At 48.1% G+C, this 25,816-nt stretch overlaps 1 protein-coding gene across 2 annotated transcripts; it reads left to right on the plus strand.

Moving 5' to 3' along the window:
* The first annotated feature begins 744 nt into the window (after nucleotides 1-744).
* Nucleotides 745-24,909, plus strand: TPPP (tubulin polymerization promoting protein). 2 transcript variants are annotated; one of them, XM_080933848.1, is made up of 4 exons: nucleotides 745-770; nucleotides 10,462-10,773; nucleotides 19,884-20,037; nucleotides 20,352-24,909. In XM_080933848.1, the coding sequence occupies exons 2-4, from the start codon at nucleotides 10,466-10,468 to the stop codon at nucleotides 20,544-20,546; spliced, it is 657 nt and encodes a 218-aa protein (XP_080789974.1). In that variant the 5' UTR covers nucleotides 745-770; nucleotides 10,462-10,465; the 3' UTR covers nucleotides 20,547-24,909. The 2 variants fall into 2 exon arrangements, with proteins under 2 accessions (XP_080789974.1, XP_080789975.1); XM_080933849.1 differs by lacking the exon at nucleotides 745-770 and adding an exon at nucleotides 1,309-1,359.
* The last annotated feature ends 907 nt before the right edge of the window (nucleotides 24,910-25,816 follow it).

Consider the following 25,816-nt stretch of genomic DNA (forward strand, 5'->3'; position numbering starts at 1 on the left):
CTGAAGTTTCAGAACAAGGTTCCATCAAGCATAAGTTAGTTGGTCAGACACTCAGCAAACCCCCACTCGCCCCACATACACTTAGAGGTTGACTTGACTAGAGTCTGAGACTGAAGCTGGAGGACAGAGGAGTCTATTGCACTAAATCTTCCAGCCCCATTGCCTCACCAACCCCATAATCATCTTCAGAGTCACCAGTGCGACCCTGACCTCACCAGAGTCAGCGGGGTGGAGATCCCATTGCAAACGTCCCTAGAAGGAAAGAAAATCAGCAGAGACCCTGAGGATTCTTTTTGTGCAGGTAACCCGAGTGGCTAGCATCTCACCACGCGCATCAAGCTCTCCAGGCATGTAGGGAACAGCAATGGGTTGCGGGTTGTGCGCAGTGTAGGCTGCAACTGCGCCACCAGCCTCAGCTTCCCCACTTGGGACTGGCCTGTGCCCGGGGCTCCGGGGCCAGGTGTGCCCCATTCGCTCTTCCCCAACCTCCGCCCGGTTCCCACGCTCCACAGCGACCGCACCCTGGGTCGAGCTGCGTCCACAGGCCGGCTGTGCCTGTGGCTGCCTTGTAAGGAAGGCAGTGGCTGCCTCGGGTGTCCGTGAGCCGCGCACCGGCTGGGAGGGGCCTTAGTGAACGCCTAGGCGGAGCGGGAGGAGGAGGGGCATGTGGGCGGTGCTGGAGGGCGGGGTCCAGGAGGACTGCTCGGAGAGCTCGGCGCCCTCGGGCTTGCGTCTAGTCCCGGAGGCGCAGCAGTGGACCCGTTTTGGAGGTAAGCTAGCGCCGGGCGCTGTCCGTGGTCCGAGGCGCGGCTCTAGGGCCAAGGCTCGGACGCCTCCGGTCTGTGAGTCTGGCTGGCCACCTGCCACTCTCTGCAGTGGCTAGGTCAGCTTCTGCTGCTGAAGCATTGGCTCCTCAGAGATCTCCGGGCAGTGGCGTCAAGAATGGGTATGAGTGTACACTGAGCCAGGTGCGTTGCGTCGGCACTTAATACGGTGGACCGAAAGCACCCCACGGCTCCCCACCAGACCCAAGTACCAGGCCTCGCCAGGCCCCGTGTCGCTGCCGGAGGAACCTGGTGGGAAACGGGGTAAAGAGAAACCACTGCCCGGAGCCGCGCATACCGGAGCTGGAGCTGCCAGGGCGTTCATGGGTCAGGAATCCTGAGCGCGCGTGGCGTTCTGCAGGTGACAGCGCCTGTTCTCACCGCCACCCTCTTTTCTAGCCTGCGCCTCTCATTTGAGATGGCGAGGGTTCTGTCAGGGTCGTAAGTTGAATGAATGCCCACGTTTGCGCAAAGGAGAGGGTGGATTCGACCCTTGCTCGGCGGTTCCGGTTATGTAAACGAGGCCTTGAACAAGGTGAGGAAGATGAGTGGCGCAGCGTTGGACAGGCTGTGTCCTGGTGATCAGTCCTGTGCGTGTCCTGGGGCTAATGGTGGCGTTCGGCCCAGCACCCACTTGTGAATCTGGCTCTCTTGGCCGCGTAGGTGGCCTTCACAGGAGGCGCGAGCTCTCCAGGACTGGAGCAATATTGGGAGGGGGCGGGGAGGAGTGCGAAACACTGCTTGCCTAGCTTTAAGCTGGGTTCTCTGGCTGCAGACTGCTTTTTCTGCTCGCGTGCCAGCCCCTCTCCCATCACGTGACCCTGGAAGACTGGTGAAGGGGGAAGGGCACAATCTGAGCGTCTCTAAAGGACTCCTATTCAGAAAATGTGATTACCACAGGGACCCACCATTAGAAAAGGTGCCCTATTCAAGTGGCGTATTTGAATTGACAAGATTGATAATCCCTGTCTTTACCGATGGTGAAGGATGGTGAAGCGAGGGCGACCTGCGCAGCGGCACATTTTCCTCTTGGTTCACCTTCTCCATTCTTTGAGGTTGTGGTATATGGCTATTTTAACTATCATCTAAGGTTTTGGAAAATTGTATGAGCATTAGAAAATTCCTTTTAAGGACACTGAAACCACCCATGAAGAGTGGAGGCTTGGGAGAAGTCTGCAGATTGGGGCCTTGAAGACAGCTCTGCTGAGTTCCACAGAGGATGAGACCTAGCTTCCTCAGCAGGGCCTGCTGTCCTATTTATAGTGCACAACTGAAGGAGGAGCCTGTAGGAGGTGTGATTTCAGTTTTGTTAGGAAAGGGAACCTTGCAGTCTTGTCCATCCCTTCTCCCTCCCCCAGTAAGACTGCGCCTAGAGACCCCATGCAGGAAAATGGAGCTTCCCACTTCCTACTGAAAGGAAGAGTTGGAGCTGCTCAGTCACAGCCAGGGTTCAGACATGGCTGCCAGTCCCTAACATCCTCAAGGGGTCTCCTAGTGCTGATTCAACCTGGGAAGCCCAGTTTCCTCATAGAGAAAGGTCACACTGTTGCAACCTTAGCATCCTCTATTTATAGTGGCCAGAGCTTTCCTTGTCCACAGCATCTCCCTACCTACACCACCTCATCAAAGTAGCCCCACCCATGACAACCCCACCTATGACTCTCCTTATGGCATCCTTCACCAATGGCATCACTCTGGGCACTCCCCACCTAGGACAGCCCTACTGAAGACCATTCATAGCATCCTCAGATCTGTGCCATATCTTACCTCTGCAGCACTTGGAAAGCCTCCCCTAGTGTCTTTGTCCCAGGCAAGAATAGCATGGAGTGGTTCTGCTCAAGTCTCAGAGGGTGTGGTTTCCATGAACTGAAGCCTGTACTTGTGTGCCCCACAAATGGTTTACTGTTATCAGGGAAAACTTCATGGACAGAATTCCACTTCCTGATGGAGCATGAGACCTCTTTGGGTCCATGGTCTTTGTAACTGTGCAATGATATAACTCTGCTGTAAGCCATGGTTTAACGTCTAAATGCACAAATGTAAGGGTTTCTTTGGCCTTTCAGGCAAGTACGAGGAGGGCTATTCGCAAAAAAAAAAAAAAAAGCCTTATATCTTTCCCACCTGCCAGGCTTTAATGAGCTCTGCCAGATGGCTGGCCCCTGAAGTTCCCTCCCATTGGGACCCTGCTTCAGTACTGTAATTTCAGTTTCCTCCTGGTAACCATTCTCGCTGCCCTTTGTCCTGCGGTGGAAAAGTATAGGAGTGGAAAGGGTCTTGACAATTTCACCCCATGAACATTATCCTTGAACACTGGCTTAGCTCTTGCCTGTAGTTCTTGACCTTTACACAGATGGAACCACATAGCTACTATACCATTAGACCATCTTCTCTGGCCAGTCTTGGTCTAAGCAGACTCGCCTATGGCTGTAGTTTTCTAACTTTCTGTTCTGCTGTCAGTCATCTTTGCCTCTCTCTTGGGAGACAGAGAATAAGGTGGCCTTGGGCTCGCCTGTGAACTGAAAGGCTCCTGAAGAACAGCAGTTGCTGGGCCTCCAGTTATGTGCACCTTCAGATTTAATGAACCAGGGGGTGCTGCTTTCTAGAATATCCCACCAGTTCCCTTCCCCACTTGGTGCTCTGTGTTCTACATTCTACCAACAATTGCCCAGGACAGACTTAAATGTCCTCATCTGGCAAGGTGTGCCTGGTATCTGGTTTGGGTTTGTGTCTGCAATTTCCTGGTTATGCTAGTAAAGCTTGGCATTCCTTGTGTTTTCTGGCTCTCCCCTGGATGTAGTAGTCTTTTGTTCTGATGAGCAACCTCCCCTTTTTCCTCCTTATTGACTACAGAGGCTTTTTGTATATACTGGCCATGTTTGTTGTATATAACAAGAATCTTTCCTTCTCCAAGTTTGACATTTTAGTCTCTTACCACTTTTGGATAATCAGAAATCCTTTTGGGAAGAGTGTATCCTGTGGCAAATCTTCCCTACCCAAGGGTATTTGGCTCTGGACAGTGGTAGATGGGCACAAGAACACTCGGGAGCTCAGTCTCCTGATTCCCCTGTAAGTGCACCATGTGCTTATGCTACATTCTTGCTCACCTTCTTGGTGCACTTCTACTTTTTTCTGTCCCAGCACCTAACAACTGAAGGTGAGAGATGTGAGTGTCACAGAAAATAGCATCATATGTAGATCCATGTAAAACTCAGTTTACTTGAGCTGATTTCCCAAGGCCTTTGGGTGTAGCCCCATCTAACTCTCTGGCCCCCTCCCATGGCTTTGTCCCCTTGTGGCTGCTTCTAAGATAGTTCCTTATGGAGCATAATCCAGAGGAAAGGCCTCAACCAATTCTTTACAACCCTTTTGGGAAATCTTACTCTACTCCAGAGAGCCCAGGACACTGATTCAGTCCCTTCCCTCAAGGTCTCATTTTTTGGAGGGATACGTGCAGACAGGGTGCTGTCTGATCTCTGTCCTACAGGGGTATTGGCATACAATTTACCTTCTAGTTGTGTATAATCTAGGTTGACTTCATGTCAAGACACTCTTTCCAAACCAGGTTCCATGAAGAGATTCTAGCATTAAGGTATAGATAGATGTTTCGAGGGGTTACTGCTCAGCCCCTGTTATTCTCAAGTAAGTTGCCTGGCCCTAGGTCAGCTGCACCTACTGGCCAGTCTTCACAGCTCCCTCTCACTATCTAAGGACAATGCTGAGATGTGTAGCATGTGATTTGGGAATGCCCATGTACATTTGGTGATCATGAAGCTATGTTGATTTTGTGTTAGGAACCAGCCACCTACAAGCTCATCTGCATCCTTTTGACCTGACACATGGAGCTTCTAGAGGGAGCATGGTGGCAAATGCTGGCATGCCACTATGAGATAGATACTCAAAAAAGTGGTCTTTAGCACCTCTGCTGTAACTAGAGCCTAGAACATGGACCCACAATAAGCATACCCCTTGATCTTGATTTTATCCATTTGGATCCACGGGGGATGCTGTATTGGCAAGGATTTTGGAGGATGGACTAGAAATAGTGTTTGATCAGATGATGTGTGATGGGATTTGATTTCAGTACTCACTACTGGCCTTAGATCATTGTCTAGAGCCTGGAGCTCACACTAAATGCTGTATATGTGGGAGCTACTCTCTTACTGTCCACTCACATCCAGGGCTCTGGAGAAACCTGCTTTCTGTGGACAGTGGAAAGAGCCTTAAACAGTCACTGAACACTCTGGAATTTCTCATGGTTCTTCAACAGTCTGTCTTAGGCTCCCACTTAGTTACAGGGGTTTGTCTCATTCATTATTTTTAGAAGGTATTTCTGTGACTTCCACAACCAAGAATGGTGGCTATCCTCATTCCTTTATTTTAGAACTGTAAGTCAGAACCCCAGATGGTCACTTCTGAAAATGGCTGTATCCTTGAATTTCCTACAGAGGGCAGGCAACCAGAGCAACATTGTGAGTAAGGCCTGAAATGTGAATTCCAGGAAGGTATGGGTAACTGGGTAGAGCAGCCAAAGGCTTTGTAGGGAGGGAGTTCTGGGCTCATTTCTGTTGCTCTGGATATGGGATACAAAGAAAGCACCTAAGTTTATAGAACCCTAACTCTAGGGCTGGAGAGATGGCTCAATGGTTAAGAGCACTGACTACTTTTCCAGAGGTTCTGAGTTCAAATCCCAGCAACCACATGGTGGCTCACAACCATCTGTAATAAGATCTGATGCCCTCTTCTGGTGTGTTTGATGCCTTCTTTGGTGTGTTCTACAGTGTGCTTTTATTAAATAGATAAATCTTAAAAAAGAATTCCTAACTCTAACCCAGTCTCCTTGCCCAATTCTCTTCTCCTAATTTAAGTATGAGGGTTTTCTGGAATGTGTAGTCATGTTCTGCCTACACTGCAGCCCAGACATAGGATATAGGAAGTGAGTTGACATGGACACTGGGTGAGAAGCACATGGTTGTTTCTTGGGTTAGCCTGTATGCAGCAGCCCAGCCTTGGGACTCCAATCTTAGTGACTGGAACTGTGTACTGTGTTCCATCCTCACTAATCCTAGTCATACTCTGGGCTGTAGGCTTCTGTGCACTGTATAGTTACAGCCTGGGTTACAAGAGGTCTGGCTGGGTTTCCTGATAGATTTGGGTTTCTGGTACTGCCTCTGTGTGCCTGCAGGATATACACGTTCAGAGAATGCCCACTTTGTGGGAGCTCACCCTGCCTGGGATGACAGCTCCCATTGAGATAAGAAGCCACTCACATGGAGTATCCTGACGAGGAGCAGAGTGTATTATTAATGAAACCATTATCAAAGGCTGTGTTGTGTATAAGTACACTCTAAAGTACAGAGCTTGTATAGGAGAGGCTGCCTGTGTTCCATCCTCAGATGAGCCCTCTCTAGGGCTAACTGGATGTGTCTAGATCCCACACAGTCAGACATGGGGTCCTACATGGGGTCCCATAAGACTAAAGCTTTGGTGGGGTGTAGTGAGGAAGAAGAGGTGAGCTCCAAGTGGATACTGCCCATTTTTTCCTTCCCATCTTGGACAGACTTCTTCCTCTTGAATGTCAGTCAGGTCACGGTCTTTCTAATTGGCTGTCCCTGACCTCGCCTTTGCTGATGAGGCCTGTGGAACCTAGGGCAGCCCTAGCTGGTGGTTAGGGAGTGAGTGGTATGTGTCTTTCAAGTGAATGAACATCTTATTTCCCTGGATTTATCTGGAGGTTGCTTCTTTAGAGCCCAGTCAACCTCTGGTAAGAAGGATGAAATGCAGTTCATGGAAGAGCCACCCTTGGCCTGTATGCTCCCAGGGAGATTCCCCAGAGAGGCAGAAGTGCTTTCCCCTTCTTTTCTATATTCTTTCCTGTTCCAGACACTCGCTCCATGCACTGATATCTGTCTCACTCATGGGTATCTGCTCTAGTCATAACCCCTACTTTATTCATGAACACCCATTCATAAATGCTTTCTCTGCTCAGGGACATCTTGTTCTGATTGTAGTAATATGTTCCCTGCCCTGCTTACAGATAATCTACTGATTCCCTCATTTCCAGTCCTGTAATGGCTTGTTCCCTGAGGTGTATAGCAGTCGATGCTTGGCTTGTATAATTTTTTCTTTGTCACCTCTAGCATTTGTATTTCCTTCTTTTTGTGTTGCTACATGTATGCAGGTTGTTGTGTGTTCAGTTGTACCGTGTGTGCGTATGTACATGTGTACATGTGGAAGTCAGAAACCAACCTCACTGTTATTTCTCAGAACTCGCTAATTAGGCTAGGCTGGCTGGCTGTTTCCCTATCTCCATCTCCCCAGTGTATAGGAGGATTAAAAGCACACACTGACAGATCTTTTGTTGTTTTTGTTTTTGTTTTAACATGGGTTCTAGGAATCAAACTCATCTCCTCAGAACCAACAACTATTTTCCCAACCTACTGTAAGATTTTTCCTTAAGGAAAAAATATTTTTATTTGCTTTAGTATTTTTTTTATTCTGAAAAATGGGGCCCAGTTGATTTCTTATAGGCTTTGTTGGGGAACAGTCAATCCTTTGGAGTTGGCAAGGAAAAGTTGGGGTGTATGGGATGTGAGAAATCTTGTCTGGGCTAAAAGGGTCCTCAGGGTTTGCAGAAAGCCTTGTCCCTGGCGTCTGTACATATCCACTCCCACTGCAAGATCTGTAATTCTACCTCCAGCTGGCCTCCCCTGCCCTCCTCAGGCTGGTCTGAAGATGCAAATCTGGTAACATAGTCTGTCCCTACAGTCCGTGCTGTTGTGGATAAGTTACCATCTCCTGTCCTCCTGACCCCTCAGGGAACATAAACAGTCATTGCTGGGTCACCAGCTGATGCCACTCCCCTCCTCCACCACACCTGCTCTCTTTGCTCCTCATGCAATCACAGCTGAAGGAGGCCGGTTCAGGAAGGGCCGCTGCTGACAGTCAGACTCCATAGGATGGAGTTGGGGTTTATCCCTTCCTGCTGGCTGAGAGACAATGAATTACATGTTATCAGGGAAGGGGTACAAAGCATATCTAGGACACATACCTGAGGTGTAGGAGTCACACCTTGGAAGTTCAGAGCACACCTGAGAGGCTGCCCTTTATCACTGCACTAGGTAGATCAGGTGCCTTCCTGGAACCATTTCTAAATGGGCTAACTTCCCTGATGGAAATTTTAGTGACATGGTGGGACACATAGAGATCTCCTTAAACCTTAGGTTTGCCTCAGATGCTGTGGGGCAGGAAGGACAGGAGGACAGGACCTTTAAACAGGGTGGGAAAGGCTGTAGCTGGCCACCCCACAATACTGGCGTGAAGGAGAGCATTAGGCCTGTAGGTACCTCCATGTTCCAGGATACCTTGTCTACAGCCTCAATCTCTTCAGATTCAATTCGTTCTCACTGCTGCTGTTGTGAGCTAATGGGTCAGTTCACACTAGAAAAGAGAACCTGTGGACAGGAGCCCTGTGTCCTCAGAGCCTGCTCCTGGGTATGCTCTGATTGCACCCTTCCTCTTTCTTTCTTAAAGCAACTGATGCTCTAATGATCTTTAGGACCAAACCCACTGTTACTTTTATATTTAAAATGGTTTGTGATATGATAAGAAGGTAATACATGTTCAGGGTAAAACAAAGCAAAGATGGATGCAGAGTTTGGAGGCCTGACTACAGTTATCTGAGGTGCATCTTGAGGGAAGGGTCTAATACCCCTGTTGCAGCCTATCCTTTGTGAAAGTGTGTTGTTGGTGCACTTCAGTGGTTGCTATGTGGGTCCCAAACTGAGCTGATCTTGCTGGAAAATCTTGGCACTGGGACTTTAAAACAGCGTGGCCATGCTGTCAGCTACTCAGTGAAGTCACAGTTGTTAGCGGCTCTGCCACAGAGCTCAAAAAAGCTCCAGGATGACATAATCCAGGGTTGAGTTTAGAGGGGTTCTGCTTTCTAGAATTTGGTTGTTACTTGAGCCTCCTATTGATTCCTTTGGGCAGATGCCTTTCATCCTGCACTCTGCCCTTACTCCTCAGTGCTAAACACTCATAACCCTAGAGTGTCAAAGTCACCAGGAGGCTCTCTGAGCTACCTCTACAATTCCTGATCTCCTGAATGTGGGTGGGAGTCCTGCCCAGGAGTCTTTTTCCTACAGCATATGAATAGTGAAGAAGCCAAAAGTGAGAGTCATTCCCAGGAGGCCCATCCCGACCCTGGTACCTGTTTACTATCTTGTGGAACCATAGTGCTGTAGAAACCTGGACAGAATGCAGTCTGTCCCTGTCTGATATGTAGCCACACCAACATGAGACTCACCCTCACTGTACTGCCATTCTTATGTTGCTGGTTTGCTCACAATTCTTTGCTTGATTTGAATTTGCTGCTTGCCAGGCTCTGGCCTGCCTTAGTGTCCTGCAGTCCTCAGAAGGCAGTGCCCTCTCATGTTTCAGTGTCCTGTGAGGGCCCAGTGCAGAAGCTCAGATAGCCCACCAAGTGCATGGACTAGATTCACCATGAGTCAGGTCTTGTGGAGATGCAGGAACTCCTGGGCTTCACACTCAGCTAGAACTGAACACTTCCCACTTAACCTTGCTGTCTCATCTGCTGATTTTTTCTGTTATGCTTTTATTACCATTTCCAAGGGGGATGGGCAAAAAGGGGACCTGACCTTTGTGGCTGACTGACCTTTGTGTTATTCTGGCTCTTTTGCGAACCTTCCTGAGTTCAGCAGGGGCCACACTTCACAGCATGACTTGGTCACATTGTCATTGAGGTCTCTAGTCTGGACAGGATCTACACATTTCAGCTTTGTGGGAGAGTGGCATGTGCCTATACCAGGAGCTCCTCTCCCTGCATTGAGCTGTTAAGCATTCAGTTCCCAGAGAAAAACTAACTGGTAGCTCCTCATTCCTGGTTCCTGGGAGCTGGGAATTACATGTGTCTACCCTTGCTGAAACATCCGTGGCTGTGGTGGGATCATTTACATATCCTGTGCTCCTGAGTCTTGCTGGGAAGTAGTATCACCTCCTCAGTCTTCTTGGCCCTCCTGGATGTCTGCCTGTTTTAGGAATCAACAGCCCACAAAAATCCCAGAGAATATGGCTGTACTTCCAGCTTTCCCTTCCTCTGGGTCCCTTCCTCTGAGTCTAAGGACTAACTCCACGTTCTACGATTCCAGGGCAAGGCCCTATGTGTCTCCAAGGTCATGCATCACTCCTGGGCCTGGTTCAGCCTCTGCTCAGAAGGCTCAGGTCTAAGAGACAGTAAGCATAGCATGACTGGCCTGGATCTTAAGGATGGTATCATTTTATAGACTCTAAGCATCCCTCCAGGCATTCATCTACAGCAGGTGAGGCCCAAGGAGGAGGCTGTAGCAAAATGGTTGATGGGGTTGCCGAGTCAGATCCTGTTTTCTTTTTCTAGAGTCTGAAGGTGTCAGGCTGGCAGGGTCAGTGCCAAGTTCAGAAGGTGGACCAACACAATCATTCTGGGTATTCAGCTCCTAGGGGTACTAGACTCCAGAAAGGGTGCTCTCTTCTTTAGCTCTTGCCTTATCTTGTTGCTTGGTACCACATACTGTGTCAAGAACCAGGGACACAGATGGGCTGTGAGAAGCAGAATGACCCCTTTCTTCTCCTTCTTCCCTAGCAACATGGCTGACAGCAAGGCCAAGCCTGCCAAAGCTGCCAACAAGACACCACCCAAGTCCCCAGGAGACCCAGCCAAGGCTGCTAAGAGGTTGTCACTGGAATCAGAGGGTGCCAATGAGGGTGCAGCTGCAGCTCCAGAGCTCAGCGCCCTGGAGGAGGCCTTCAGGCGGTTTGCAGTACACGGGGACACCAGGGCAACAGGAAAGGAGATGCATGGCAAGAACTGGTCAAAGCTGTGCAAGGACTGCCACGTGATCGATGGAAAGAATGTGACCGTCACTGATGTGGACATTGTCTTCAGCAAGATCAAGTAAGTGTCATGCAGCCTTAGGTAGCACAACTCATGTCAGTAGCTGTGAGGGTCTGTGAAGTATCTTGCTTGCAGATACTGAAAGCTTGAAGCTAAGAAGTGGGCACAGAACCTGTGGTGTTTGGGATAGTCTGGGTAGTACATTGGTCACAAGTGCCTTAGAACTTCTTGGCCATGTCCTTAGCTGTGGTCCTTACCTTGGTCCATTATTTGGCCTTGGATGTGGCCAGGGTAGAGACTTCTGCCCTTGAGAAAATTTAGTTAACTTTAACCAATACCCAGGTTAGTGAGCTATTGCTAGATATGATCATTATCGACTTAGGTGAACTAAATGAACTAATCCACTGTTGGCTGAGTCTATGAGGTTAGTGTGAGGCTCAGAATGATGTAGCTTTTTTTCCCCCAGGATATGCCAGTGGCTTATGACACTCTCTATCAGCCCATTATCCAACCTCTATTAATTTTGCACTTGAGAAATAATCACATATGAAGCCAAACTGATAAAAATCAGAGAACGGCCATTCATCTACTGTTTTGTCTTACATCTGCATGCTATCAGGTCCCGTGGTGGTTTATCTCTGTGGGTGCCACTAGCTGAGCATCACTTCCTCCTCCGGATTTGGGTGGGTGATGTCTTCATAATTGTGGTTGCCAATCACAACTTTGCTTGTGGAATTGTTGGTGCTCTTCAGGTATAGTAAGGCTTCAGGTCATGCACTGGTGCATGGGGGAGTCTTTGAGCAACAGCCAGAAGGGTAGACATGGCCTGGCAGATGGCTTCTGAGAGCACCAGCAAATATCACATGCCAGGAATGTAGGCATTCCTGGGAAGGCAGAGGGCTTTAACATGTGAACCAATGGGAAGAGGTGGCATAAGCCAGATTGCCTGATTCAGGGTGATATTGGCATCTTTCTGTTCCAGCTGATGCTAGATCCTCTAGATCCTGGTTAGAAGGGGGCTCAGTAGAGATTACTGAGCTAGAGCCTAGCTGTCCCCATGAATCCCAATTCTGATATCAACTTCACTGTATAGTGGGAACTTGAGACCTCGGCAAAGCAAGAAAATCTCAACACTGTGCCCCCTATTGAACTTCCGATTGTACAGCACACACAAAAGTGTGCCTTAGGTTTGAATAGTTATAATGTAAAGGCTGAGAAACATGTCCCAAAGGGGTCCTGCATCCCGATTCTCTCCAGGCTCTGCTGATCCCAGAAGATTCCAAAAAGAAGTCTGAGCTGTTCTATTCTGCTTGCTCAATCTCTGTGTGGTTTCTAACCCCTATGAGAAGCTGGAGAAGAGACTCTCAATGTAGCCTCAGCCTATAAAAGCAGATGTGTGTACATAGTTAGCTCCAGCCCTTTTACCCCTCCATCTCAGACTCTGTTCCTATGGTGCATCAGATTTACCAGTCCCGAAGTTCAATTACTGTGGGTGAGGATGGTAGGGGAAGATATAGCCAGTGGCTCAAATGTGTGTGATCACCTCCACCCTGGCCTGGTCCCATAATGATAATACTGACACCAGTTCCTCCCAAGACCATCTGGAAGGCCCTTGACTAGGGCTCCTATGTACAACTAGACTGTGGTCCTTAGACTTCTGTCAACACTGCTTTCTCCACAGCTTCATCTGTGTGCAACACTGTTGGGTACCAATGGCCCCTATGTGACCCTCACAGAGGAGTGTCTACTTAACACTGTATTCATTCTATTGCTTTTATAGGAAGGATCCAAGACAAAGGGTCAGGAGATGATAGTTCTCTCCCCCGAGTCCCTAAGTAGAATAGCAGTCATTGAGATCAGGAGCCATGAGGAGACCTACAAAGTACAGAACAGATCATAAGGACCCAGGCATATTTGTGCAGCAAGATCAGCCCACAGGGACTCCATAGTGATGCTGTTCCTTCATGGATGACCTGGAAATCTTGATGCTTATAGTTCCTAAGACTTTCCCTATACTTTTCACCAAAGTGGCTATTCCTGAATTTTGGTACTGATACCACCATGGGCCTTGTCTTTGGGATGGTGGTGGTATTACCTGCTAGGATATATGCAGCCTCCTCATAGAAATTGGCCTTATGAGTTTCACTGGACAGTTCCAGGCAGGGATAACAGGTAGATCTTAGTAAACAAAGCTGCTCTAGTAGGCTGACCAGTCATGAGTGAGGAGCACTGACCCAGGCTGCAAAATGATTGGCACTAAACCCTCCGATACAGGAATATGACCCTCATCCTGGTGCCAAGAGCTCCTGTTAGGCTGGTGGATGTGACCTGTAATACTGAGACATATAAAAGCCAGGATAGCCACATCTACCATGTATATATAGTTAAAGCCTTGCCTATCATGTGTATACAGTTAAAGCTGATGGCTTTATAGAACTCACCACCAGTGTCTCAACTGGCAAACAGACTTGGACAGCTCCTCACCTTATCTCTCCCCACGGCCCTTCTCCACCAGCAGGTGTCCCTTATAGAGCCTACCCTGAGCTTACCAGAACCTCTGGAAGCTGTTTCTACACTGGGAGCATACAGGGTATCTTTTAAGCAAGGCTAATGAGCTAATCTTCAGACATGTCTCTAGTGATACTGTCTCCTCAGTTATCCCAGGGTTCAAGATCTGACCAAAGAGTAAGGAGACCCAGAGACTTGTGTCTATGAGGAAGCTTCTAGAAGGGATGGTTGGAAGGTAGGAAGAAGTGATCTTTTCAGAGGTCAGTCAGCTTCTCCGGCTTCTTCTGAAGGAGGCTACCTTTCAGTTTTTATGTGCCTGCATATATGCACTGCATCCCCATGTAGAACTTGGGTTTTTACAGCCTCCCTGTGGGTGGCCTATGTGGTCATGGGTCTTTTGAATGACCACCGATGACTGAGAACTCCAGCTATACATACCCTTCCTGCCATAGGAGGCACTAGATCCATACAAATGAGCCATGTGAAGGGAATGCTTGTTCCCAGAATGCAGAACTTCAGATGATCAGATATTTCATCCCCGACTCCAGGACATGGCCATTCTTCATTGTAGATTCTGGGCTGCCTGGGAACCTCGGATTGTCCCTGCCTTGCAAGTCAATGTCCTAGAGAGCAATTACATGCAGTCCAAGCCCAGAGAAGGCTCAAGGCTATGACAGTCTAGACAGGCAGACTACATCAGGCCTGGGCTTGATGACACTCTGGGGCTGATGTCTAGCTGGGTGGCTGGGGAAGCCCAGTCCAGGATTCTGTACTAAGCAGAGACCCAGAAACTTTGATGTTCCTTTTGCCTACACACCTGGACCCTAGAGGGTGCCATCCTCTCATCTCTTACTGTCTTTGAACTCTCATTCCTGCTCACAGCCTGGATTCTGTTGAGTTCTTTGTGAACTATGTCCCACTTGGAACACCCCTGTTCTGGAGGAAGATCCTCACTTCAGAGGCATTTGTGAACAGAAGACTCAGAGCCCTATTGTCCTCTGGTGTAGAGGGACAGTGCTCTAAGTACCAGGGTGGTGAGGGAATGCCAAAAGGGACCACCAGAAAGGGCTGGGGAACTCTGGGGTTGAGATGTCCAGGGAAACTGGCTGCAGTGGTGTTACTTGTATTATGAGATCTGGGTGTCTGTGGTCCTTTGAGGGGCAGCAGTTGCCTCCTATAAGAGTTTGGAGCCTGGGAGGAAATTGCTTAGGTACCCTTCAGGAAGTTGCTGACTCTGACAGGACTTGAGAAGGAAAAAAAAAAAAGTTCAACTATTTCTGTTTTGGGGCAGGTTGCCATGGCTCCGCAGGCGTGGCGCCAGCTGGGGTATCTGCAGCCTTTGTTTAGGTCCCTGTCACCATGGCAGCGCTTGTTTGTTTTGATGTTACTATGTGTTAAATTTTAAACAAATTTCTTGAAGCTCTATACCAAGTTTTATTGTAGACTGCTGTTAACCTAGACTCTCCATCCTGCAAAAGGCTCAGCAAGGCCAAGTCTCCACACAGTTAATGGGGACCTGACACTGAAGCAAGGCTGGTGTGGTTTAGCTTGAGAAACACCTGGGGGCTCTAGACATTGTATCTGTCTGTGACTGTCTGCAAGGGGGTCTTTGTGCCTGAGTGTCTGTGTATGTACCTGCACATACTTGTGGAAAAAGAGGGACAGAGGCCTTGGGGTTGGGCTGGGCTTACCTACTGCCTCCTTATTTTAACCACCATACTGCCAGGTAAGGAGGCCCAGAGACCTTTGGCCTCCCTGGGCCTGGACTGGTGCTGGTTACCCTCCAGAGTAAACGCATAGATTCCTGCCAACACTGTGCAGAGTCAGAAAGTAACTTGGCTGGGGTGTCAGGCCCCGGTGTCCATTATATCTGGATACAGGTCAGAAGGAAGCCAGGTCAGTCTCTACATGTAAGAAAGCAGGGTCTAGATCTGTCTAGACTGGGGATTTGTCAGCCAATGCTCAGTCTACAGGCTGCTTGGTGTTCCTTACATGCCACAGCTAGTCAGTAAGGCCTGATGAGATTTTTCTGATATCTGTATGCTGCCAAGGAGGCTCAGCATAGAGCCACCTGGGCTAATGTAGCCCATTGCTCCTAGGAACAAGCCTCAGGTCTGGAGTCCTGACCAGAGTTTTTGGGTACCATGGAAAGGATGGGTTTCTGTGTGTAGCACCCATCCAAATGTCTCAGAGAATCCAGATGCAAAGGGCCTTAGACATGTGAAGACCTTTGGAGGCAGCCTCTGCTCCTGGCTGTGGGGCCTACTTAGTTTGGCTCACCTATGGCACACATGTTGCTGAAGCTCCTCCTTCAGGCTCCGCTTCCTGGGTCTAGGATAAGACTAACAGTCATGTGCTCCAGGGAAGAATGGCCTGACCCTGCAGGCCTTGAATGGAGCAAGATCCAGCATGCATGCATCTTACTCTTTTTTTCCCAAGAACCGCAGTCTTGCTTTGGTTCTTACTTCTGCATGGCCCTCTAGTGGCTATATATGGCAGTGCACAGTGGGTCTCTTGCTGGCAAAGTTTTGACCTCTGTTAGGGGAAAGACAGGACATGCAGAGCCTCTTTGCCTGATAATCATTGAGCTGGTGGCCTCTGACTTTCTGGATAAGGCTTTGTATGTTCTGGTGAGTCTTCAGTGACGGGCTGTTGGGATGATAAGCATATTCTGTTCTTTCGTCTTGCTTTGGGAAGTGGGTAAGAGAATGGATTTCCCCAAACATCCATAACTTGTCTGAACAACTGGAGGCTCATCTGACCTCATGGCATACACTTACTTAATCTAAGCCAGAGCCATGAGGGAGTAGGGGTGGCCAGACATACCCACTTTGGGTCACCTGGTGAATGTTTATCCCACAGCCTAGGGCCTCTTGGAAAATACAAAAGGATAAGTAGAAAGGGGCTTTAAGGGTTTGTTCTCAACAGAGGGAAACAGCAATGCTACAGGTCACAGATGCCTCCTCTAGGCAAGCAAACAGACATAATGTGGAATGTGGCCAGAGTAGGGTTAGTAGCTTAGTAGGGTTGGCAGAGTAGGGTTGCTGCTTGCCCTCTGATTTCCTAGATCCTTGTGGCTTACTGGCATCCAGGACCCTCTAGGCAGAGAACACATCACCTGCTCCCAAGGATTTTAAGTCTAGTGACCTGCTGAGGGTACAGAGAACTGACAGGCCTAGACTTTTAGCAGCAGCAGCAGTGTTGTCCTTTGTACAGAACCCAGGCCAAGGTCCTAGGAAGTCAGTGGGCATGGGGGAGTCCTGAGGAAGAAACAGAAGACTGGCATCTGAAGAAAATGACCAGACTTCTACATCTCCCTTGAACACATCTAAACAGTCAAACACTGGTAGCAACTTGAGGCCCATAGCAGCTGAGGCTGCTTTGTGGTCCAGCAGGATTAGGTCAGCTTCCTTACCATTTCTACGGAAAGACTCCAGAAGGGCTTCCTAGGAGGTAGCATCCCTGCAAGGCAGAAGCCTGGACTAGAGTCCTCCTGCTCAGGAGTCCCTTCCAAGTCCTTCAGCTGCTGACCGACCACCACATGTATAGGGAGGATAAAGCTCTCCACTCCTCAGAAGTACCTTCTCTGCCTACGTGGTATCTGGCTGACAAGGTTGCTCTCTGGTGGTTACTTCAGAAGCAACAGCTTCTGCAAATCCCAGGAAGTAAGAAGCACAGGCAGCCTTATCTTGCTTGTCCTATGTGCCCCACACCTTCACCACTTAAATTTTTTCTTTTTCCATAAGCCTTGAATGGGACCCCCTTTGTGAAGTGCTGAATAGGCTGAACTAGGGGGCTCTGTGAAAGCCCAAAGCTGAGGTGAGGAGTGGTAGTGTTTGTGGTATTGGCCAAAGAGAAGTAGCCATCAGAGAGCTCTGCTGGATCCTGACCCCTTTAGCCAGGTCCCAGAGTTCCCAATAGACTGAGACGGTACCCTGCAGATATGGAGACAGGCTGCAATCCCAGGCTCCAGGAGTGCATGTGAGTAGACAGTCACTTGTGAGGCAGCTTTGGACAGCCTGGGAACCAAAGGCAGGTAAGTGAAAGCCCTAGGAAGATCCTAGGAATCTTCCTGAGAGCTCTAGAAATAGACTCTGTCAGAGAACCCTGCAGGGGTTTTTACATCTCTAAAGAAGTGGGCATTGTCTTCTCAGAGCTAGTTAGGGATTCTGCTTCAAGAAGTGCCTGGGTCTCCTGGGGAAGAGTTCTCTGTGAACTGGGGCACCAAGACAGGGCTCCCTCTTCCTAACAAAACAGTTAGACTTGTAGGGACACAGGCCAGAAAGGGATTCTTGGTACCAGTGGAGCAGGCGTCCAACTCGATCTGAATGTGGCCTGTGATGGGAGAGCCCCTCAGTTACCCCATCCCCCAGTGACTCATACTGGTGGTGCCTGGTACCGAGGCTGCCCAGAAATGGCTGTGTGCCCTAGCAGTGGGTTGCCAGGCTGGCCGTTAGGCCTGGCATCCTCATGTCAGCCCAGGAAGGGTTGGGAGTAGGAGACAAGAGTGCCATTGACTTCTCAGGACAAACAGAGAAGCCCTGAGGGACCTCAGATCAACACCCCACATACACAAGGTCCTAGGAGAAAGGGAAAAGCTGTCAGCTCCAGGCACCACTGAACTGTGAAGCCAAGCTGCTCCAATGCCCTAGACTGCACAGTATCTCAAGGGTAGCTGTTGAGTGCTGGGGCTAAGAGCACTGAAGGACTCGAACTCACCCTCTAGGACACAAAGCATCTACTGAGGTTCTTTACCCATACTAGAGGCCATTTTGCAAGGTTCTAGGATAACACACTGTGTGCCTCTAGCTCCTATGCTGTATCCTTGATCCAAGTATAATGAATGGCTCAGTGGCTTCCCCAATCTTCTGAGAAGTAGGGGGGCAGGGATTGTGCATCTTTCAAAGAACATTTGGCTCAGCTCTCCTGGTTGTTTGGTCAAAACGCCCTATATATTCAGGACACATGTAAAGTGTGAGACTCCTTCAGGCACCAGTAAGATTTCAGGGTGTGGGGGGAACAGTAGTATTTTCATGTTTGGTTCCTTAGCACAGCCACCAAGGGTCCACTCTGTTACTGTATTACTACTGCTGTGTCCTCACAAGGCTGCCTACAGAATGCTTTCCTGGCCACTGCTAAAGGACCGCTGTGTGGTTTTTCAAGTTTGAATGACTGAATAGAATCTGTACATTATACATAAATGGGTTGAACGGGAGCTTAAATCTTCATTTCTTTGGAAGCAACCTGGCCCCCAAGAAGACTGGCTACATCCTCCTCAGCATGCAGCAGTCAGCTTCTTCATCACTTCTGTTTTCTCATGGGTGTTGAGAAACAACAACCTCCTCTGTGTGTTGCTCCCCATCAATGGGTTTTCCTTGGTGAGGTGTCTGGTCCAAATACCTGGCCCATTTGAAAGAGCATGTCTTTTAATATTCTGAAGTCTAGTCTGCCCACTTTTCTGCTATTGACCATGATGACTTCGCATCATTTCTAAGAAGACCTTGCCCACCTAAGGTCACCCAGGTTATCTTCCAGATATAAGAAAGTAATTTCTGGTAAACTGAGGGAACTATGGCTTGTTTTTGCAGAGGTAGTTCCAGTTTTCTGAAATAGTCCTTTCCTCCTTGACCTTATTCAGTTAGGCACCTGTGTGGGTGTTTCTAGACTCCAGATAGTCAAGCTGTAGGTCTCATGCCTTGTTAGCATCTCTCATCCTGTCTCCCTCAGGAGACTTCGCATGGTATCTTGGACCCTCAGCTCTTTTGATTTCTTTATTGTTGTTTCCTTTCTTTTTGAGACAGGGTTTTGGAGCCCTAGCTGTCCTGGAATTCGATCTGTAGGCCAGGCTCACAGAGCCTGCCTTTGCCTGCGGAGCACATGCTCCACCAACTGCCTTATTTTTGTTTTCTTGAACTCATCTTGGCTGCTCTGGATCCTATGCTGATGGAGTGACTTCAAAGCCCTAGTGGGATTTTGTCAGCCAGCTGCTTTAACATCCTGAACTCTTAGCACTCTGCAGCTGGGGTCTGCAGCATGCTGGTCATAGGAGGCAGCTCACCTCTGGCCATTTCACTAAAACTCACCAGCAACATGCAGGATGTGAAGACTTGTATCTCTCCTACATTATGTCAAAACATCGAAAAATTCAGTAATTTGGATTAGTTGGGGGGGGTGAATGCCGAGTTGAAAATGTCTTAAAGTAAAATTACAACAAATTTTGGCAGGAGGATTTTCTGAAATGACAGATTATCTAGGATGCTCACTGGTGGCCAGGTACACACAGTTGAGTAGGAGCTCTAGCCTCAAGCCACCCCTGCTGACTAGACTGTACTGCTCACACTTAGGATTCTGATCAGGCTCCTCCTAATCTTGCTTACTTTGATAAGCACAGCCTTAAACCCTTCCCAGGCCACTTCTGATGCTCCTGCTCCTTGACAGGCAGCTAGGGTATCCCTGGATGAGTTTGATGGGATCTTTCCTGTTTTCTCTCTGATCTCCCACCCAGGAGAGACCACAGACAGAAATGTCCTGACACTCTGGTTGGTGGCTTTTGGCTATGACCAGTAGGGGGGTCACTGCAGAATGCAGAAAGGAATGATATAGCTGTGGGGTTGGTCCCAGAGGACCTGTATTTGAGGACTTACATGGCCTGTCATCCACAGAGGGAAGTCCTGCAGGACCATCACCTTTGAGCAGTTTCAGGAGGCACTGGAGGAACTGGCCAAGAAACGGTTCAAGGATAAGAGCAATGAGGAAGCTGTGCGTGAGGTTCACCGGCTCATTGAGGGACGCGCACCAGTCATCTCTGGCGTCACGGTAAGAGGGGTGAAATATGGGTGGGATTTAGTGTTCTTGATTGCATCTGCCCTTGGGGAGACTATAGCCCAGTAGTATCTGAAGGCTACACTGGGTAGATTTAGAAAATTTTTATACTTGTTAGTCCTATAAGTGTGGGACTAATCCAGAGATAGGAGAGATGACCTCTTGTCTGTGGCCTAGCAGGTTCTTACTCCTTGGCTAGCTTACCCTCCAGCCCCTGCCACCTCCCACCTAAATGCTGCAATAAATGGTGGCAGTCCTTACCCAGTTCCATCATTTGGCTTATAACACCCTCTTTTATTCTCTTTCAGAAAGCTGTGTCCTCACCCACAGTGTCACGGCTCACAGACACAAGCAAGTTCACAGGCTCTCACAAAGAGCGTTTCGATGAATCAGGAAAGGGCAAGGGCAAAGCTGGCCGCGTGGACCTGGTGGATGAGTCAGGCTATGTACCTGGTTACAAGCATGCTGGCACCTATGACCAGAAGGTGCAGGGGGGAAAGTAGCCTTACAGGCTGAAGCTCTGGACACAAGAGGTGGCAGGCACAGGACTTACACCCATTGCACTTCATTACATTCCTATGTTTAACTGGGCAGAACTCAGAATGCACCTTCACTGGGCAATGATGGGGGCAATGCCCAGGCCTCCTCCTGCTGGGTGCTTTGACACTTCTCCCTCAGACTCCAGGTTTGGGCCATGATTCATTGTCCTGTCCTAACATACCTACCCTGTCCACAGCTGGGAAGTAACTGCTATTTCCAAACTGTCTCCCAGGATCATACCACACTGGCCACTTGCTCTGCAGGTAAAAGGGGGATATTTTGGGTACTGGCAGAAATGAGGATGAGCAGAACAGATGTCAAAACTCATGCTGACTTTATCTAGGCACTTCCAGGATGGCAGGAGCTAAGGAACTAACCAACTGCATAGAGTAATCCTAAACAAGCCCCTTCATCTTTCATGACCAGAGCACATGACTGAGGCTACTTGGTGGTTGTACCAGTGTATATGTGAACAATTCATACCAGCACACATGAACGTGTGTGCGCACACATGCATGAACACAGACACACACACACACACACACACACACACACACTGGTACACATGCATATTCACCAACTAAGTCTGTGCTGAGAGTGGTCAAGAGAAAATGGAAGCTCCCTGGTGACCAGGAGAGTGACTTGGAGTATGAAGCTGGAAATGTCTTCAGTGTTGTTCTAAGAAATGACAAGACTATGTGCTTGGTCTCAAGAGTGATCCAGGGAGATTCAGGATATCAAGCTGCCATATTCCATCACCAGGTTGGGACACGGGTGATGCTGAGACATTTCATCCAGACCAGGCCTGGACAGTTGTTCCACCAGTGTGAGATGGAAGCTTTGGCCAGGGCAAGTTTTGCTCAAAACTATGTGTCTTCAGCTCTATGGAGCCTTCTCTGGGTTCAGTTTTCCTAATTTTTCTCACAAGTGCAGGGCACTGGACACCAGAACCAGGCCCAAGAAAGATTTGCAACATTTGAAACATACTAAGGTTTCTATTTCTGCCACAAGAGAGCAGTCAGGATTCAGCTCATCCATGTGTGAGGGTGCCACTTAGCCAGGCCCAATGACATGTACCATCCTCATAAGAGTCCCACAGCAATTGTTGCTTTGCATTAACACAGCCCTAGCCTTGCATGCAACTTGATGGACTGTGTGGCCTTGGTCCTAGAAAGAACACACAATGGCCTCAGGATATGCTTCCTGAAGCAGATAGCTGTTGGGGGGCGGGGGGATGTCTTACATGGCTTGAATAGCCCAGGTAGATAACAAGGCTGCCTTCCCCACTGTCATAGCTCAGTCACATTATCCATGCTCTTTGAGAGCATACTTTCACTGCAGCACCAGGGAAGACTACCTACTAACCTAAGAGAGAAAAGCATGGGACATAATACCAGACTTCCCAGACAGCAGGCCCTCTGAAGGTTCTAAGTTAACAAGCCCCTCAAAACAGCCACTACTAGAAGATGAGGATGGTCAGCTTTCTCCCAAGGTTTTGAGTTTTCAGTACCCTGGCAAGTGATGGAGCCTCCTTTCTGGAATATTACCTTACTGGTCTGGGGAAACAAAAAGACCTTTGCACTTCTCACACCCTCACCCAGAACTCCTAGTCCCCATGCGGCTGGCAGTCTCTTGGTCTGAGGATGCTGTTTTCTATTGCCTGTGAACAGCCTAGTTGCCACATCATAGCTAAGTAAAATGGAACTTACACAAATCCATCAGGAGGTGACTGTGTGTAGGCCAAGGCAGAGGGGCAGGCTAGTGTGACATCAGACAGTCCCCACAATATGTAGTGGGTCAGATGTTTCCCTGACCCCACAGTAGTCTGAAAACCCTGAATACGGCCTCCTGTTCAAAGGGCCAAGATACCAGAATGATGTCCAGATGAAGACTCAAGTCAAGTCCAAGGTTAACAGAACAGCCTAGGGACACCTAGGAAACAACGTAGTGTCCACCTTCGCAGGACCATCCAGCTTCGTGGGAAACTGGTCACTTTGCCCATGTGCTCGGGACTGAACAGAAAAGCTCAGAGTGGCAAGCCCATATAGGTCCTGGGCAGTAGAGAACCAGAACTGCCATCAGAGTCCCCAAAGGTATGATCCTCAACAGGAAAGCACCTGAGAAGGCGTTTCTATTGGCTCTACTGGCTCTAATACAGCCTGGGCTTTGTAAATGAAAACTGGGTCACTGCCTTGACGGTCCTCACTGTCCTAGCACAGAACCTGAGCACCCTTGGGGTCCTGAGGAACAGTCCTAGGCCCACCATGTAGTTCCTCAGTAGCACCGAGAACTATGTGAGACAAGTGGTCTTCATCGTGTCTCCCCTTACCTGCCCCCAGAGTTTCCTCACATAGCACCTTTCTCTAGTCAGTGTTAAGTTTAATTTTGAAAATAAGCCCTCCCTCTAGATGATGTATGTTATCTAGCATGGAAAGGGTAGTAACAATTAGATCATGAAGACTTAGTGTCTTCATACTGTCAGTTTAAAGTGTCTATGGAATTTGTTGTGACATCTGTGTACCCTCTCAACATAGAAACTGATTTGAATCCAACTTTGCTGCACAAAACAGATGTATATTTTCTTCAGTTTGAGTTGAACACACAGGTAGAGTGTTTGTCTCTGTTGCATGTTTTATGAGATACCAATTAGCTAGTACTAATTATGGGTAAATAGAATTCAGTGTCTGTGAATAAAAGCAAACAAACAAAAACTGCACAGCATGCAAACCAAGACCCAGGGCCATGTGCTATTAGGTGACAGGCACAAAAGAGATAGGGAAAGGTTCTCACAGGGGATGACACCCAGGAGATGACAGTTCCCCTCCCCTTCAGAGGGGATACCCTGGAGACAGAGACATACTGGGTTGTGAGCTTACCCAGAAGACAAAAAGATACATTCTATCAGGGAAAGACACTCAGGAGACAGAGACAGGTTCTCTTGAGGTATGACAGCAAAGAATAAGGACAGGTTTTGCCAGGGGTGACACTCAGAGACATGGTCTGTTGAAGGTGATATACAGGGACACATTCTGTTGGAGGTGGCATTCAGGAGGAAGGGACAAACTGCAGGAAAGAGCAATGCAAATGGTGTCTTAAGTGTCAGGGAAGGATGGTAGGTAGGTTGGAGGCTGTCTAGAAACACTGACTCTTGCAGAACCCCTATTTATTTCTATTTAATGCTATGAACAACGAGTTAGTGGAAATGCTTTACCAAAACCAGAGTTCAAACTATGTATTTAAATGGTGTGGAGAGATCTATATTTATACTGGAGTATTTTTACACCTTTCAGTATCCTATCTTACTTTGGGGCATAGGGACATTATGACATATGGAGATAGTTTTGAAATGGGCTGCACAACAGTTCTGCCACCTCCCTGTAGTCTGTCCCAGGGAGCTGACAGGTGCCTGCCCTGAGCCAAGGCCCAACCTTCCCACTCCCGGAGGCCCTGGGCTGCTTCGGCTGCCTGTTTTAATGAATGGTTTTACTGGCACACAGCTGTACCCATGTTTACATACTGTTCTGTAGCTGCTTTGGGAGGACTGAGACAGATGCCACTGCACAGACACATATGGTGTTTGCCACCTGTCCTTTTTCAGGGAAAACTGCCTGTCTGTCTGCCTGGCTCTCTCTCTTGTAGCTACAACATGGGCACATGGGGGAAGCCCTGCCAATTAAGAATGGCAAGAGTGACAATTTAGCTGTACTGTGAAGACATCAGTAGATGGAATATCCTTCCAACACTGAGCCAAACTGCTCTTCTTCACCAACATACTACTGACCATTTTGAACTTTAAAGTTCAGGGGTGTGGCCATCTTGGGACGCTTAAATTATCTCTTCCTTTAGACTTCTTAACTAAACCAAGCCAAACAACAAAAAAAAGCCTGTACAACTTAAACTTGAAAGGAATAATATGCTACTACTACTAGTTTGTACTAAGTTTTTTTTTTTTCAAGAAAGGGAGTTAAGTTTATATATATGTGATATATATTTTTACACTATTTTATTAATGTTAGGGAATATGGAGTTTATCACTTTATCAGTGTGATGGGTAATGTTGACGTCATGGGTGTTCTGACTTAGAAAGGCACTTATGCTGACATCTAAACCACAGTTGCTCAGAATGTCTGTCAGGTCAGGGTGGCCCTGCTGTCCCTCCTATAGAGTGCAAGGCATCTATCTAGTCACCGAGTTGGACATATGGCCTGGCTCATACTGCTTTAGTGAAACAGCTTGTGTCTATCAACATTTTGTTCATTGTGTTTTCTGTTATTAACATTGTGTGTCAAGTTGGTAAAGTGATGAATAAAAGTTTTAAAACATGGATTTCTATTTTCCTTTGAGTATATGCTATCTGCGTTACCTGACACATCCTCTGGCCGGCAGGGCCTTGATACTTGGGTACTAACACAGAGGTGTCTAAAGTCTTCCCTGCATCAGTGTTTACCTGAAGGGAGCATCTAGTCCATGCCACTCAAGTGGCTGTTTGCTTCTTAGCTTAGGCAGGACTGCTTTCAGACCAGCCATCTGTCAGATTCAAGGCCAGGGCTGGCTTTGGTGCAGCCCTTGGGTGAGGTCCAGGCTGAAGGTAATTACTCATAAACTGCATCACAAATTATCAACACTCAAAAGACAGGCACATCATCAAGATGATTAAAACTACACTTCAAATACTAGTGCAAAGAGCACTATGAGGTTGCTGCTCATGAGGAGGAAAAAAGGCTGGTTTTTGTTTGTTTGGATAATGCAATAATTTGCTACCAGTAGTCATAAAAATGCAGAAAATGATCACAAGTGAAATACCTTTAACAAAAAGTAAAACAAGACAACAAGTAGGCAGGTAGCTTCAGATTAGCAGGAGCTATGCACATATTTTGTAAAACTGAAAGTATTTCATTAAGATATGTGGAACCAATCACACACAAACCCAAAGGGGAAGAGAGAAGCTAGTGTTCATAGGCTCTTATGTACTTTGGAGGTATTGAGTGTGAAGCAGTTTCTTGATTAACAGGAGTAGAGATGCTGAAAAAAAAAAATAGTCTAAAAACAGCTAGGAGTGATGGTATACACCTATAATCCCAGCACTCAAGAGGCAGAGGCAAAAGGATCTCTGTGAGTTCAAGGCCAGCCTGATCTACATTGTGTGCTCCAGGCCAGCCAAGGATACACAGTAAGGACCTTGTCTCAAAAGAAAAACAGAAAAATCAACCACCAACTGAACAAACAAACAAAC

The sequence above is a fragment of the Micromys minutus genome (genome assembly GCF_963924665.1).
Source record: "Micromys minutus genome assembly, chromosome: 20".
NCBI lineage: Eukaryota > Metazoa > Chordata > Mammalia > Rodentia > Muridae > Micromys > Micromys minutus.